The sequence below is a fragment of the Mobula birostris genome, chromosome 14 (assembly GCF_030028105.1).
Source record: "Mobula birostris isolate sMobBir1 chromosome 14, sMobBir1.hap1, whole genome shotgun sequence".
Classification (NCBI taxonomy): domain Eukaryota; kingdom Metazoa; phylum Chordata; class Chondrichthyes; order Myliobatiformes; family Myliobatidae; genus Mobula; species Mobula birostris.
In genome coordinates, this window is record NC_092383.1 from 72,868,358 (window position 1) to 72,886,085 (window position 17,728).

Here is a 17,728-nt window from a genome sequence, read left to right on the forward strand (position 1 = left end):
GATAGCTATATTAAAGCAATTTTGTAAGTTAATTTTACAGATCTCTTCAAAGCTTTTTAAGCAAGAGAATGATGACTGATGTTTTCAAAAAAGACATGTCATCAATGCAGATTACGTCATGGGGGGGGGCACACTTTCCAGCTTGGGCGCTCCCCTGGCGGCGGGAGGCCCTCAAAAGGGGTGGGACTCTGTGAGCGCGGTTGTGATTTTGCGCTTGCGCAGTGCTGTGAGGTAAAAGACGTGCACTGCACCCGCCCCCTTCTGCAAATAGGAGGTCAGGGCGGGGCTAAAAGTGACGGCCCTACGCTTGCGCAGTGCGGCTTTGCCGGCCGTCAGCTGGCGGTAGACGCGTGGTGTGTGCTATTAGTGGACATCAGCAAAAGTTGTCCGTTTGCGCCTGCGTGCTGCGGCAAGCCTGAGAGGACCGGGCTCAACATGAGCTCCCGAAAAGGTGAGCAGTTTTTCCTCTTCCACCGGTGCCCGGCGTCGCCCTTGACATAGACCTCCTTAATTTACCCTAACGCCACCTTCTCCTTTTCTTTTTTTGTTTTCTCAGTTCTGGCTCTCCAAGCGCGCAAAAAGAGAAGCCGGATCAAGAAGGAGAAGATTCCAAAAAAGTGAGTGGTGGATTTATTGGAGACCAGGCCAGGGCTCTGCGTTCTTCTTCTCCCCCTCGAGGCCGCACTAACAGCCTCGGCGCTTGGGAAAGCAAGGCCGAGACCTTTTGGCTTCTTCCCTTCCATCCCCCGCCCTGCATTGCAGCTGGACTGAGGAGGCATGGTCGGCTGTTTCTGTTGCTGCTTCTGGCGTGGTCTCCCGTGTTTTGTGTAGTGGCCGGATGGAGAAAATGGGGTGGGTTCGAACTTGTCGGGGATGGGGGGGGGGGGGTGCAACCAGTTAATGAAGAAAGAGGATACTTAATATAAGTGTAGTAAGATATCCAAAATTTTCAATCATGGTAAGGTGGTGTATAACTTTTGCTTCTAAAGTTTAATTCACTTCTATTAGAACATTTTTTCAGTAAATGGAGCTGCTGCTAAGACGTTAAATGCTTTTATTGTGTACCTTTTATCTCCTTTTAAACCTTCCTCTGAATAGCAAGAAGATTCTTGTAGTGTGAAATGTACAGTTGGGGAAAATGCTGGCCAGTGTAGGTATCTTAAGGAATAAAGTTCTTCCCTGGCTAACCTGTTTCCCTCCTAGCAATGCACACAAAATGCTGGAGGAACTGAGCAGGTCAGGCAGCGTCTGTCGATGGGGAATAAACTGTTGACGTTTTTGAGTGAGGCCTTCATCAAGACTGGACAGGAGGGATGTATGCTCTTCAGTAATTTTCATTTCCCTGAATTGGATGGTCTTACCTTCACTGTGGATAACCAGTGCATATATATTTCTATTCCCCAGGGACTGGATGTCCATGATGAAAATGAGGCAATCTGCTCCAGTGCCCTGAAAGTCATTTAAAGTGATGGAGAGCTGGCCTCTCTTCCTTTCCAGCCCTGATGAAGGGTCTCAGCCTGAACCATTGACTGTTTGTTCCCCTCTGTTGATGGTGCCTGATTTGCTGAGTTCTGGCAGCATCTGCAGAATCTCTTGTGTTTATGATTTGTTTTCCCCTCTGTTGTTGGATTGTATAGTTTTGTATATTTGATGTGTCAAAAAGGGATAAGTGAGTTAAACTTGAGATTCTGCAGTTGCAACAAACACAAAAATGGTGTAGGAACTCAGCAGGTCTGGCAGCATCTATAGAGAGGAATAAACTGGGCAATGTCCAGGGTCAGGTAATTGAAAATAAAATAAATGACAATGCTGTAATGTCAAGCAGAAATTGTTGGAAGTGTAAAAAGAGAAATATTTCAGGTCCTATACCCTTCTTCAGAAGTAGGAAAGTAAACTTCCTCATGTTTGATGAAGGATCTTTGACCTGCATTGTTAATGTTCTTATCACAGATGCTACCAAAACATGGCAAGTGGTGACAGCTTCCAAACATTTTCTCTTTCAGATTTCCTGCATCTGTGGTTTGTTGTTTTTTTTGGCCACAACTTGAGCTGATCAACTTGTTTAAGAGGTTGAATAAGATTATGCAGGTCATTAATGGTGCAGACTCACAATACATAGTCTTTAATAAAACCTGAAACACTAGTGGACACAGACCCATGTGTCTGTTTTATTGGATTAATCTGTTCTATTATGTTGTTTAATGCTGCCAGATTGGTATTTGAAGATTTTGTTTTTGATTGTAAATTTCAGTTGCATGGTAACAGAAAATAGCCTGTTCCTCGGGTATGAGATCATAATGTCAATGATGTCATAAACATTTCAAACAATGGAGGCTATTTTAATTATTTTTAATATGTACATTTCTGTTTATAACCTGTTTTTCTATGTCACTCAATCTTAAGTTTCTTATCTTCCTCATTCCAATTGAGCTCACCTTTCCATGAAACCTTCCATCTGCTCCCTTGATCCCATGATTTAACTTCCTAGCCCCCATGCTAACTGGCATTGCTAATATTCCTTTGTTCCACATAATGTGCATCTCTCCTTCAAGTCTGCTATCATCCTTCAAGGAAGCTTCTTAATCCATTGCAAGCTTTTCCATATTACCCATTTTATCTCCATTATGAAACTGGTTATTAAATACCTTGAGGGTGTTGTACCATATAATGAGTGATAGCCACCTTGTCTTGTTATCAATCTTTTGGCATATTTGACCATTATTTTTCAGCTAATATCTGGCTGGGAAGACCACAATTATATATGCAGTTGAATGTGAAGTTAATGTTACATTGATATGTATTCTTATCAGTACTAATTACTTCATGAAGCTATTTCCATCTTGACTGCCTCAGCACATGCGGCAAAGTTTTTGCTTTGGTAATAGATCAAGTGGTGAGGCTGCTCAACAGTGAAGCTGGTGGTAGTTATTTGATGTTTGTACTACTGCCTTGCTTGTGATATATCTGCTGGCTGGTGAGTTTCAAAAGGAGCAGAATGGTGGGTGGGAAGATCGTACACTTCAGTTGCAGGAGAGTAAAGTAGACCCAATTTCCCCAAGCACAGTGAGGCTACTTACCGTGGACTCCACTCAACCATTAAATTGTTTTTTTGGCCATGATCTGGGTGCAGAATGTCACATACTCATCCTTTGTATATTCAATTTATTTACTATCATTCAGTGTTGAGTAAAGCAGGCTATAATGTCTTATTTTTCACTTTTGTCATATAATTTGACACTGCACCGTTCATCCACATCTGTAATTCCGGACAGCATTTTCAATGTAGCAAGCAAATGGCTACTGATGGTTATATAAGGGAGGTCTTTGGGAAACCTTGCATTATGTATCAAAAGGGTTGACAAATAGGCAAACGGAATGGGGTGGCTCTGCTGGTTTTAAAAAACAAAAGAAATCAAATTCTTAGAAAGAGATGACAGGATCAGAGGATGTAGAATTCTGTGGGTAGAGTATAGGAACTGCAAGGGTAAAAAGACCCTGATGGGAGTTATATACGGACCTCTGAACAGTAGCCAGGAGATGGGCTACAAATTGCAATAGGAGATGGAGAAGCATGTAAAAAGGGCAATGTTACGATCGTCATGAGAGATTTTAATGTTCAAGTAGATTGGGGAAGTCAGGTTGGTGCTGTGCCCCATTAGAGGGAATTTATGGAATACCTACAAGATGACATTTTTGAGCAGCTTGTGGTTGAGCCCACTTGGGAAAAGGCAGTTCTGGATTGGGTATTGTGCAATGATCTGATTTGATTTGGGAGCTTAAAGGAACCCTTAAGACGCAGTGATTATAATTTGATAGAACTCACTGTGCAATTTGAGAGGGCAAGCTAAAGTCAGAAGCATTATTATTACTGTGGTGTAAAGGGAATAACAGAGGGATGAGAGGGGAGCTGAGCAAAGTTGATTGGAAAGGAGGATAATGCAGTAATGGCTGACAAGGAAATTCAGACAGCATAAAAGGAAAAGCGGGCATATCTTCGGTATTCACTAAGGAGAAGGATATTGAATTGTGTAAGGTAAAGGAAAAATGTAGGGTAGTTATGGAAAGTGTGACAATTAAAGAAGAGGAAGTACTGACACTTTTAAGGAATATAAAAGTGGATAAGTCTCCGGGTCTGGACAAGATATTCCCTAGGACTTTGAGGGAAGTTAGCGTAGAAATAACAGGGGCTCTGACAGAAATATTTCAAATGTCATTAGAAACGGGAATGGTGCTGGAGGATTGGAGTATTGCTCATGTGGTTTCATTGTTTAAAAAAGGTTCTAAGAGTAACCTGGCAATTATCGGCCTGTGAGTTTGACATTAGTAGTGGGTAAACTGATGGAAAGTATTCTTAGAGATGGTATATATAATTATCTGGATAGACAGGGTCTGATTAGAAACAGTCAACATGGATTTATGCGTGGAAAGTCATGTTTGACAAATCTTATTGAATTTTTTGATAAGGTTACTAAGTTGACGAGGGTAAGACGATGGATGTTGTCTATATGGACTTCAGTAAGGCGTTTGACAAGGTTCCACACAGGAGGTTAGTTAGGAAGGTTCAATCGTTAGGCATTAATATGGAAGTAGTAAAATGGGTTCAGCAGTGGTTAGATGGGAAACACCAGAGAGTAGTGGTGGATAACTGTGTGTCAGATTGGAGGGCGGTGTGTAGCGGTGTATGTCAAGGATATGTACTGGGTCCAATGTTGTTTGTAATATATATTAATAATCTAGATGATGGGGTGGTAAATTGGGTTAGTAAGAATGCAGATGATACTAAGATAGGTGGTGTTGTGGATGATGAGGTAGGTTTTCAAAACTTGCAGTGAGATTTAGGACAGTTAGAGTGGGCTGAAAGATGGCAGATGGAGTTTAATGCTGAAAAATGTGAGGTGCTACATTTTGGTAGAACTAATCAAAATAGGCCATACATGGTAAATGATAGGGCATTAAAGAATGCTTTGGTACAGAGGGATCTAGGAATAATGGTGCATAGTTCTCTGAAGATGGAATCTCATGTGGATAGGGTGGCGAAGAAAGCTTTTGGTTTGCTGGCCTTTATTAATCAGAGCGTTGAGTACAGGAGTTGGAATGTAATGTTGAATTTGTATGAGGCATTGGTAAGGCCAAATCTGGAGTATTGTGTACAGTTCTGGTCGCCGAATTATAGGATGGATGTCAATAAAATTGAGAGAGTACAGAGGAGGTTTACTAAAATGTTGCCTGGGTTTCATCTAAGTTACAGAGAAAGGTTGAACAAGTTAGGTCTTTATTCTTTGGAGCATAGAAGGTTGAGGGGAGACTTGATAGAGGTGTTTAAAATTATGAGGGGGATTGATAGAGTTGACGCGGTTAGACTTTTTCCATTGAGAGTGGGGAAGATTCAAACAAGAGGGCATGGGTTGAGAATTAGAGGACAAAAGTTTAGGGATAATATGAGGGGGAACTGCTTTACTCAGAGAGTGGTAGCTGTGTGGAATGAGCTTCCAGCAGAAGTGGTTGAGGCAGGTTCTATGTTGTCGTTTAAAGTTAAATTGGATAGATATATGGACAGGAAGGGAATGGAGGGCTATGGGCTGAGTGCAGGTCGGTGGGACTAGGATAGGGTAAGAGTTCGGCATGGACTAGAAGAGCCGAGATCGCCTGTTTCCATGCTGTAATTGTTATTTAGTTATATGGTTAATATCACAAAAAACTGAGAAGTAAGGGGATTGGTAAGCTTTTAAAAACCGAAGTTAGTAATGGGGGACAAAGAAATAGTGGATGAGCTGAATAAGTATTTTGTCTGTCTTCACTGCAAGGCATAACAGTAATGCCAGAAAGTGTTGGGCAGAAGTGAGTGTAGTTGGTATTACTAAGAAGGTGTGTGGGAAGCTAAAGGTAGATCAGTCACCTGGACCAGATGGAGTACACCCCAGAGTTCTGAGAGAAGTAGCTGAAGAGATTGTGGAGGCATTAGTAGTGATCTTTCAAAAATCACTAGGTTCTGGAGTGACATTTCCAGTTTTCCAGCTCTCCACCCTTTAAGAAGGGATGGAGATAGAGAAAAGAAATTATAGGCATGTTAGTTTGACTTCAGTGGTTGGGAAGATGCTGCAGTCAATTGTTAAGGATGAGGTTTTGGGGTACTTGGATGCATATGATAAAATAGGCCAAAGTCAGCATGGTTTCCTTCAGGGGAAATTTTACTTGACGACTATGTTGGAATTCTTTGAGGAAATAACAGGTAGGATAGATAAAGGAGAGTTTGTGGATGTTGTTTTGCTTGGATTTTCTGAAGACCTTTGACAAGGTGCTGAAGATGGTGCTAAGTAAGATCAAAGCCCATGGTATAATAAAGATACTTGCTTGGATAGAAGATTGGCTGACTGACAGGAGGCAAAGAATGGGAATAAAGGGGCCTTTTCTGGTTGGCTGCCGATGGCTAGCAGTGTTCCAGAGGGGTCTCTTTTGGGAATACTTATGTTATATGTCAATAATTTTGGTGATTAAATTGATTGCCAAGTTTGCAGATAATACAAAGATAGGTTGAGGGGCAGGTAGTGTAGAGAAGGTGGGGAGTCTTGCAGAAAGACTTATACAGGTTAGGAGAATGGGCAAAGAAGTGGCAGATGGAATATTGTGTCGGAAAGTGTATGGTCATGCACTTTGGTAGAAGGAATAAAAGAGTGGACTATTTTCTAAATGGAGTGAAAATTCAAAAGTCAGAGATGCCAAGGGACTTGGAATCTTGCAGCATTCCCTAAAGGTTAACTTGCAGTTTGAGTAGATGGTAAGGAAGGCAAATGCAACATTAGCATTCATTTTGAGAGGACAGGACTATAAAAGCAAGGATGTAATGAAGCTTTATTGGTCAGACCATACTTGCTGTATTGAGAGTTTTGGACACCTTATCTAAAAAGCATGTGCTGGCATTAGGAGAAAACCCAGAGGAGATTCACAAGAATTACTCTGGGAATGAAATGGATAATGAGTGTTTGATGGTTCTGGACCTGTACTCGCTGGAGTTTAGATGACTGAAGGGGGAATGGGGATCTCATTGAAACCTATCGAATATTGAAAGGCCTAGATAGAGTGCATGTGGAAAGGATGTTCAAATAGTTGGGGAGTCTAGGACCAGAGAGCACAGCTTCAGTAGAGGGATAGCCCTTTAGAGATGGAGGAATTTCTTTATCCAGAGGGTAGGTAGTGAATCTTGAATTCTTTGCCATAGCTGGGTGTGAAGGTGATGTTGAGTATTTTTAAGAGCTTGATAGGTTCTTGATTAGTAAGGGCATCATTGGCATGGAGAGGGATAATAAATCAGCCATGGTGAAATGGTGGAGCAGACTCGATAGGCCGAATGGCCTAATTCTGCTCCTTTGTTTTTTTGGTCTAATGTTCATCCATTATTTCTGTGCATGCTGCCTCATGATAATTTCTGGTTAAGTATGTACTGTTTTTGAAAATTCTCATCTTTTTCTGATCCTTCCACAACTGTTTTCACTGAGCTCAAAAGTTTAAAGTAAATATCATCAAAGTACATATCACCATATACAATCCTGAGATGAATTTTCTTGTGGACATACTCAACAAATCTAAAGATTAATAGCTATAAACAGAAGCAATGAAAGACTGCCCAACTAAGGCATTCAACCAGAGTGCAGAAGACAACGAACTGCAAATGCAAAATATAGAAATCATAATAAATATGCAATAATTATTGAGAATGAGATGTTGAGTCCTTAAATAAGTCCATTGTTTGTGGGAACATTTCAATGATGAGGCAAGTGAAGTTATCCCCTTTGGTTCAAATGCCTGCTGGTCTAGTGGTAGTAACTGTTCCTGAACCAGGAGGTGCGAGTCCTAGGGCTCTTGTATCTTCTTCCTGATGGCAGTAGCATGTTCTGGATGATAGTGATCCAGGATGATGGATGCTGCTTTACTGCAACAACGTTTCATGTAAATGTGCTCGGTGGTTTGTGGGGGAGGGCGGGCTTTACGCGTGATGGACTGGGCCGTATCCATTACTTCTTGCAGGATAACTGCTTCCAACCATGTATTTGTGTTTCATTTCTGGCAATAAATGTAGATGCTCCACTGTTGCCATCTCCTTCAAATGCCATGACCCTTTACCCCAGAATATTCCCTCTCAACCTTTCCATTTGTGTATACTTCTGTTTTGAAACATTCTAACCTACTTTGCTTTGCTATTGCATCCCTAATTGGTAGAGCATCAAATGAACTGGGGAAAATCAAGGGAATTGTTATCCAGTTAGCTTAACACTACTGCAGCCTATAATTAAAGAAGCAAAATCAGTCTTCCCCAACTAGAAGCTCTGGATGAACCATGAGATCTGCAAATCTGCTAAGGGCCAGATCAATGTCATTCAGGTCTGGTCACCAAGTAAGGTACAAGAGGTTTGGATATGATCTCCGGAAGCTATCATATGGGTGAAATGGCAATTCTAGACTAAACTTGAATTAATGAAGGTTGTTTGACTGCTGTGGCTATTACCTCTTACAAAGTGAAACCAAGTGACATGGGTGACGATAAGGCTTCGCTTCCAGATTACCTTAATACCTTCTGTGCTTGCTTTGACCATCAAAACATGGAGGAAGTTTCATGAACTCCAGCCCTGATGACCTTGTGATTTCAGTCTCTGAGGCTGACTTGAGAGCATCCTCAGGAGGGTGAACCCACAGAAAGCACCGACCCAGATGGTGTACCTGACCGAGTACTAAAATCCATGCTGATGAATTGGCTGAAGTGTTCACTGATAACGTTAACCTCTCACTTTGCTAGTTTGAGGAGCCCACCTTCTTCAAGCAGGCTTCAATGATAACCACTGCCTAAGAAGAATGTGATAACCTGCCTCTATCATCCAGTAACATTTACATCCACTGTGAAGTGCTCTGAGAGATTGGCAATGAAACATCAACTTCTGCCTGAGAATCTACTCCAAATTGCCTAATAGGGCAACAGGTCCACAGGAGATGCCATCTCATTGGCGCTTCATTCAACCTGGAACATTGGACAGCAGAAGTGCATATATCAGGATGTTCTTTATCATGTACAGCTCGACATTCAGTATTATTCCTTCAGACTAGTCAATAAGCTCCAATATCTTGGTCTTAGTACCTTGTGCAATTGGTTTCTTGATTCCCTCACTTGCAGACGGTTTGGATTAGCAGCAATTCTACAATCTCCATCAACAGAGGGGCACCACAAAGCTGTGTGCTTAGTCTCCTGCTCTACTCCTGTCATATTTATGGCTGTGAGGCTAATCACAGCTCCAATGCCATATTTAAGCTTGCTGATGAAACCACTGTTGGTGAATCAAAGGTGACGACAAATTAGCATACAGGAGGCAGATTGAAAATCTGGCTATACAACACAACCTCTCACTCTGTCATCAAGACCAGGGAGCTGGTTATTGATTTGAGGAAACCTGAGGTCCATGAACTGGTCCTCATTGGGGGAATCAGATGTGGAGAGGGTCACAACTTAAAATTCCTTTGCATTATAATATTCAAGGATCTGTCCTGGGCCCAGCATACAATTGCAATTATGAAGGAAGCACAGCAGTTAGAGGTTTGCGAAGATTTGACAAGAAATCTAAAACTTTGGCAAACTTCTGTAGAGGTGTGGTGGAGGGTATATTGACTGGTTGCATCACAGCATAGTATGGAAACACCAATTCCTTGAATGGAAAAACCTACAAAAAGTAGTGGATATGGGTCAATCCATCACAGGTGAAAACTTCCCCATCACTGAGCACATCTACATAGAGTTACTAACGCAGGAAAGCAGCATCCGTCAAGGACCCCCCCACCCCCACCACCACTCAGCCCATGCTCTCTGCTGCCATTAGGAAGGAGGTACAGGTGCCTCGGGACCCACCACTAGAAGGGATAACTTCACTCAACATCACTTGCCCTGTCATTGAAATGTTTGCACAACCTCTGGTCTTGCTTTCAAGGACTCTTCATCTTGTGTTTTTGATGTTTATCGCTTTTTTTGTTTTGTATTTGCACATTTTGTCTTTTGTGCATTGGTTGTTTGTCCATCCTGTTTGATACGGTCTTTCATGATTCGGTTATGTTCCTTGGATTTATTGGGTATGCCTGCAAGAAAGCAAATTTCAGGGTTGTAACTGGTGACATATATGTACTTTGAAGAAATGTGAATAAATACATGAAAAAATTGTAGATGGATCATGCCAGTGTTAAAGACATTATAAATTCCTGGGATTTGAAAGTAAAATGTGGTAGATAGAAATATGAAGAGAAAACTAATTGCTATAAATACTACGTCAATGGAGAAAGAAAACTTAAGTGCTGATTGGTCTTTGTTTAAAAAAGTTAATTAAATTCATCTGGCCTATATCATTAAAAATTTGTAGTAATTTGTGAGATTGCGTTAAGGTAAACATGCGTTGCAGAATACCTAGCCTCAGACTGTTTCTTGCTACCACAGTATCTATAAATGGCTTTTCCCATTGTCTGGTCAGTACTGATGCCCAGAATATCTGAAGGGGAATGAGTCCTATTAAGAATTATGGCCATGGGGCAATAGGATACTAGCCCTTTGGCCCAAACAGTCCATGTTGAACATGCTGTCCACCCTGTTAGTTACAGTTTCCTGTGTTTGGCCCATATCTAAGCCCTGTTCCTCCACATGCCGATCCAAGTGCTTGCTAAATAATCCCATTGTTCCTGTCTCAACCACTTACTCTGGCAGCTGATCCCATATACTCACCACCATCTGCGTGGATAATGTTATCCCTTTTAAATATTTCCCCTCACCTTAAATCCATGCCTCCTATTTTTGGGACTCCCCTACCCCGAGGAAAAGACGGTTACCATCCTCCTCATCAATGTCTTTAATAATTTTCAACACTTCTGTAAGGTTGTCCCTGAGTTTCCTATGTTCCAAGTAATAAAGATCTAGCCTAGCCAACTCGCCCTGTTACTCAGGCCCTCTAGTCCTGGCAAAGTTCTCATAAATCTTTTCTGCAGTCTTTCCAACTTGACAATGTTTTTTCAATAATAGAATGACCAAAAATGTACGTAGTACAAGTTCGGCCTTACTAACAACATAACCAACTGCAGCATGTTCCATCTCCTAAACTCATTATCCTGACAAAAGGCCGTTGTGTGTTAAAACACCTTCACTGCCCTTTCTATGTGTGATGCCATTTTTAATAACTGCATTTATGCTACCAGTTCTCTTTTCTATTACGATCCCTAGTGGCCTACCATTCACAGTATGCCTTGTGCTCTCTTTCCAAAATGTATCCTCTCACTCTAATTTCTATTGAAATCTATTTGCCACTTGTTGGCCCACTTTCCTAACTGATCAAGATTCTCCTGTAATCTATGATGAGCTTCACTATCAATAACATTTAATCAATTACAAATGTACTGATCAAGCCTTGTGTATTCACATCTCAATCATTTATATAAAAACAAAGAAAATGGTTCCATCATTGACCCCTGAGGCACATCAATAGTTACTGGCCCCCATTCCTAGAAACAGTCCTCAACTACCACCCTTTGCTTCCTACCTCTGAGCTAATTTTGAAGCCACCGAAGTAGCTCTTGCTGGATTCCACCTTCCAAACCAGCCTCCCATGCAGGAACTTGTCAAAAGTCCTGCTAAAATCCAGTAGAGCACATCCACTGTCCTAACGTCGTCTATTCTTCTAGTCACCTCTTCAAAAGCCGCATAAAATATTGTCAAGCATGACTTTGCATGCACAAAGCCATACTGACTCCTGACCAGACTGCCTATTTAAATGCTGTTAGAATGTCCTCAGAATTCCTGTCAGGATATTCCCCAGCAATGTTCCCTCTAATTTTTAGTAGTCAGTGTGCGCAAAAATCTTACGTTGTGCAAATTTTTTTCCTGTGACAAAGGTATGTGTGCACTGAATGCACACATGGCACAGTTTATGTAGGTTTACAAAATATTTGACATAAAACTGCACAGAATATCAAAATAACATACATATTTAAGTCACTCAGTTGTTTTTGTCTCTCCTGTCTTTGGCATTTACCCATTCTTTGTAAACTCTATCTCGACTAATAGAACTTCCATCCAATTGATAGCTTTTGATTCTCATTAATGTATCCAAATGACATTCACCTAAACGGTTTCTCAGCTTGTTCTTGAGTGGATTCAGGAGGCTAAAACCTCACTCACAGTCCAAGAAAGGTTTCCCCAATGTCCATCAACTGCAAGGTTGCAAAACTGTTCATTTTGAAGTACAAATGCCACCATTTGAGCCAAGTCTGAAATCAGTTTGGATTTAGTTTTTTTTCTTGCATGGGAAATTTGAAATCATTAAACTATCTATTACAGTATTTTCAGCTAGAAAATCATGATATTTTAGACATAAGGCATTAACTTGTTCATTGCTAAATGTGAAGTCACAATCTGCAAATGCGGAGAAATCAAAAGCTGACCATTCTTGTACCTCATCTTCAGGAAACCTTTCTTCTAAATGAGCACAAAGACTATTTAGAAAAGTCAACAGCGAACTTGTATCTACTGTGACGTTTTCTTCACGTCGGCTTAACAAATCTCCATGAAACATTGTCTCCCAAATATTGCTTTCTTGTTAATTTTGCCTCGTGCAAAATGATGTGAATCAATCGGTGTCAGGCCACTCTTTCGCAGAATCTTGCACAATGCAGCCAGTTCATTAAAGACATCACTTAAAACTTGTAAAGCTACTTTGTATGTGATGTTTATCAATTTCTTGCGACAGTATTTAGCCACAGGCTCATTTTACTGATGATCTTCAAAGTATGTGATCAGTGCTTCATAATTTTTTATTATTGCCTGCAATGCAAAGTGTCTAGATAACCATCTGACTTCATTAAGTGGTCTGAGAGCAATAGCTTCATTTTCAGAGGCCTCTGCAATTTCTTTAAATTCACATCTTTTAACTGTAGATCGAGAAAACATTGTATAGATTGTTCTCATCAAAGTTTCAATGTCTCTGATTAACTTGACTTCTTTCCGTGCATCACAAGTTCCCAGATCTTCACGGTGTGCTACAGTGTTGCTGAACTACGTGTGGAATGTCCTGTTTAAGTCTTGCTGCAACACCATTAACTCTGCCCAACATTACTGATGCTCCATCAGATGTAAGCATCACCATTTTATGGAGGTCAAGTTTCTTCTCTTCATAAAACTGCTTGATTGCTGAAACAGTAGAAGAAGCATCACACGCCTGCAGCTGAACTATTCCGCCAAAAAACATTTTATAAACAGTACAATCTTTAGATCTGAATTTGAAGTATAGAATGAGACATTTGTTGACAGATATGTCTGTGGTTTCATCAACTGCTAACGTGTGAAAATCTGCTGATGCTACTTCTTCAAACATGTCTTTCTGAACAATATAGATGATGGTCTTCAGAAATTTGAACGCATTTTTGCTTCGCCAGCTGTCTGGGAGTTGAACATACTTTTCCATATGTTCATTAATGTGTTGAACTGAATGTAAAGAGTTATTCATTTTAACAGCTAACAACACACTGTCGATAAGAACTTTGATCTCCTCTGGGTTTGATCGTTTTTGCTCTTGCTCATCTGCACTCAACCGTAACATGCGTAGCACTCCTGTAACAGGTAATGACGGGTTCTGTTGCCTAAGCTTTTGTACACCATCCAAATGCAATTTACTTGCCAAATGACACTTCAAAAAGTCAAGTTTCCAAATATTATCCCACTTCTTTCCACTAGCAAATTCTCCAGCAACTTTCACATCATGACAATACAAACATAACTCCAGTGTCTGAATCATACATAAATATTTCTTGTAGCTGAACGTTCATGACTTCATGAGCTTTTGGTGTAGCAGTTTCTACTATTTTGTTAAGCCATTCAACTTTAAACAAATTTGCAGTACTTTTGTGCTTCACGCCCTTCGCTTCTTTTGAATTTGACATAGTGAATCAATATTTTCTTCAATAAAAACTTAGTAAGCTATTTACAGGATTTGAAACAGATCTTTGTAAACTTTACGATATGAACACTGTTTGCCAAAGATGGCTGCCACTGTGATGCAGCTGTACAAACCGGAACAGGAAAGGTGAGGTGACGTAAATTAGTGGCGTGCATTGTTGTATTTGAAAAAACGACTAACTAGTTAACAGAAATGTTTGGCTAAAAGATTATTTTCAATAAGTATAATTAATTACTACATTACTTTAGGTAACCTTTTGTGCACACATTAATTTCCTTTGTGTGCTGGTTGAAAAACGTGTGCGCGCGCGCATAGCTTAGAGGCTACATAGTTCCCCAGTACTGACGTCAAGCTGACTGGCCAATGACTCCTTGACATCTTGCTATCCTTCAATAACAGAATGACATGAGCCACTTTCCAGTCTTCAGAAACTTCACCAGTAGCTAACAATGAAGTAAATAGAAGATATACTTGGTCATTCCCTGGGGATTTATCCACCTTAATGTGCTGTAAAGCTGCAGATATCTCCTCCCTGGTAATATGGATGTCCTCCGAATCATCTTCTCTTGCTTCTCTTATCTTTAGTAACTATGTTTTTTTTCCCTCAGCGTAAACACAGGAGAAATGTTTGTTTATTAATCTCGCCCATCTCCTGTGGCTCGAGTGCTAGGTGGCCTTGCTGGTATCTAAAGGGAACTGCTCTCTCCCTAGCCACTCTTTACTCTTAATGTAGCTATAGTACCTCTGGAATTTTCCTTGAACTGACCTGCCAGTTCCTTCTCCTAAACTCTCCGCCTTCCTGGTTTCCCTCTTGTGTGTACAATATTGTTAATCTTTATAGTCATTAAGGGGTTCACTTATCCCTGACCTAAACCAATATGAATAAGCTCCCTTTTTGATAGGGTGTCAATAGAACAGAATCAGAATTGGGTTTAATATCACTGGCATAAATTGTGACATTTGTTTTTGCGGTAGAACAGTGCAATACATAAAAATGAATTAAATTACAATTAGTGTATGTATGTGTGTATATACATGTAACAAATATATAAATAAATAAAAATTCGTGTGTATAAAATAAATAGTTCAAAAAGAGCCCCAAAAATAGTGAGGTAGTCTGCATGGATTCATTGTCTGTTCACGAATCTGGCAGAGGGGAAGAAGCTATTCCTAAGACGAGTGCTTATTAAGGTTCTTGTGCTGACTCCATGATGATAGCAACGAGAAGAGGTCATGTCCTGGATGATGGGGTTCCTTAACGATGGCTACCATCCATCCCTCCCTCCCTCCCTTTGCCGTGGCTTCTCTATACCAGGCAGTGATGCAACCAGTTAGAATGCTTTCAAACTAAATTTATTATCAAAGTACATGTATGTCACTATATACAGCTGAGATTGATTTTCTTGCAGACATATACTTAATAAATCCGTAACAGAAACAATGAGATTGTACCAACTTCAGCATTCAACCAGTGTGCAGAAGACAAACTGCAAGTACAAAAATAAATGGAGCCCTTGCAAGTGAGTCCATGGGTTGTGAGAACATTTCAATGATAGGAAATGTAAATTTATCCCCTTTGTTCAAGAGCCTGATGGTTGAGGGATAGTAACTATTCCTGAACTTGGTGTGAATCCTGAGGTTTCTGTACTTTCTTCCTGATGGTAGCAGTGAGAAGAGCATGACCTGGGTGGTGTGGGCCCTCGATGATAGATGCTGCTTTCCTGTGATAACACTTTGTGTAGATGTGCTCAGCGGTGGGGAGGGTTTTATGTGAGGGATTGTGCCATATCCACTACTTTTTGTAGGATTTTCCGTTCAAAGGTATTGGTGTTTCCATTGCAGGAAACAGCCAGTAATGCAGCCAGTCAATATACTGTCCACTACACATCTGTAGAAGTTTGTCAAAGTTTTCAATGTCATGCCGAATCTCTGCAGACTCCTTACGAAGTAGAGATACTGTTGTGCTTTTTTTGTAATTGCTCTCACATGCTGGGCCCAGGACAGTTCCTCTGAAATGATAACATTGAGGAATGTAAGGTTGCTGATCCTCTCTGCCTGTGATCCCCTGATAAGGACTGGCTCATAGACCTCTGGCTTCCTTCTCCTGAAGTCAATAATCAGCTCCTTGGTCTTTCTGACATTGAGTAAGCAAGTTATAGTTGTAGTTATGGCACCATTCAACCAGATTTTCAATCGCTCTTTGATATGCTGATACATCACCATCTTTTGATTTGACCTACCACAGTGTTGTCATTGGCAAACTTGAATATGAAATTGGAGCTGTGCTTAGCCATACAGTCATAGTGTAAAGTGAGTAGAAGTTTGCTAGTCTTTGGTGACATGTCGAGTCTCAAACTCCTAATAAAATATAACCACTGTTGTGCCGTCTTGGTTGGGCCCAGGATAGATCTTCAGAGGTGTTTTCACCCCAGAATTTGAAAATGCTCACCCTGTACAGCGGCCTTTCTATGCCAGATAATGATGCAACCAGTGAGAATTCTCTGAACGGTCCCATCTGTAGAAATTTGATTGTCTTTGGTGACGTATCAGTTCTCAAATTCCTAATGAGCTGTCGTCATGTCGCCTTTGTAATTGCATCATTATGTTGGGCTCAGGATAGACCCTCACATGTTGACACCCAGGAGCTTGAAACTGCTCACCCTTTCCACTACTGATCCCACTAAGAGGACTGGTGCGTGTTCCCTCATTTTTTCCCCCCTACCTGAGGTTCACAATCAATTCCTTGGTTTTACTGACATGGAGTGCAAGGCACATGGTGTTGGGCCCTGATAGTATATCAGGTAGGACACTGAAAACCTGTGCCAACCACCAGGTGGGATTGTTCAAGGACATCTTCAGTCTCTCACTACTGCAATTGGAGATTCCCACCTGCGTCAACAGGGCAATGATCATACTAGTGTTCAAGAAGAGTAGGTTTCAAAGGTACATTTAATGTCAGAGAAATGTATACAATATATATCCTGAAATGCTTTTCCTTTGCAACCATCCATGAAATCAGAGGAATGCCCCCAAAGAATGAATGACAGTTAAATGTTAGAACCCCACAGCTCCTCCCCACGCGTAAGCAGCAGCAAAGCAACGATCCCCCTCCCCACCATCTAAAAAAAGCATCAGCACCCAACACCAAGCACTCAAGCGTGCAGCAAAGCAACAGCAAAGACACAGACTTGCAGTACTCCAAAGACTACTCGTTCATATGGTATTCGACATAGCACAGGGGCGCGCGTGCACGCGTTCGTTCCCCCTCCCTCCCCCTCCCCCCAAATAAGAGAGAAAGAGGTGTCTTCATTTCAGGGTGAGCTGATCTCTTGTCAGCCAGAATTTCCTAATCTTACCAGGTTCCCTCTTCACCCTAACAGGAACATGTTGCTTCTTGATATCCCACTGTCAGAAGCCTCCCAATTGCCATTTGTTCCTTTCCCTTCAAACAAGCTCACATAATTGACATATGCTAGATTCTGCCTAACTCCTCCAAAATTAGCTCAATTCCAATTTCAGGCCTTAACCTGTTGACCTATCCTATCCTTTTCCATCACTGTCTTACAGAATTATGGTCACTAGAGTCAAAGTGCTCCCTGGTTGCCACTTACAATGCTTGCCCTACCTTGTTCTCTCAGAAGAGTTGTAAAATTACACAATCCTATGTAGGGTTGTCTTGTATATTGATTCAGGAAAACTGTCTTGGATCTGCCTTATAAATTTCACCTGAAATTAACAATGTGGGTGGGGCAGTCATTACTGGG

General features: G+C 41.0%; 1 protein-coding gene across 1 annotated transcript in view; it reads left to right on the forward strand.

Annotated features, from left to right (window-relative positions):
• Positions 1 to 346: 346 nt before the first annotated feature.
• LOC140209969 (SRSF protein kinase 1-like) overlaps positions 347 to 17,728 on the forward strand; it is an 80,510-nt gene continuing 63,128 nt past the window's right edge. Inside the window, exons 1-2 of the mRNA XM_072278669.1 lie at positions 347 to 451; positions 557 to 617. Coding sequence (XP_072134770.1) covers positions 436 to 451; positions 557 to 617 — 77 coding nt within the window. The 5' untranslated portion in view covers positions 347 to 435. The remainder of the gene's footprint in view (positions 452 to 556; positions 618 to 17,728) is intronic.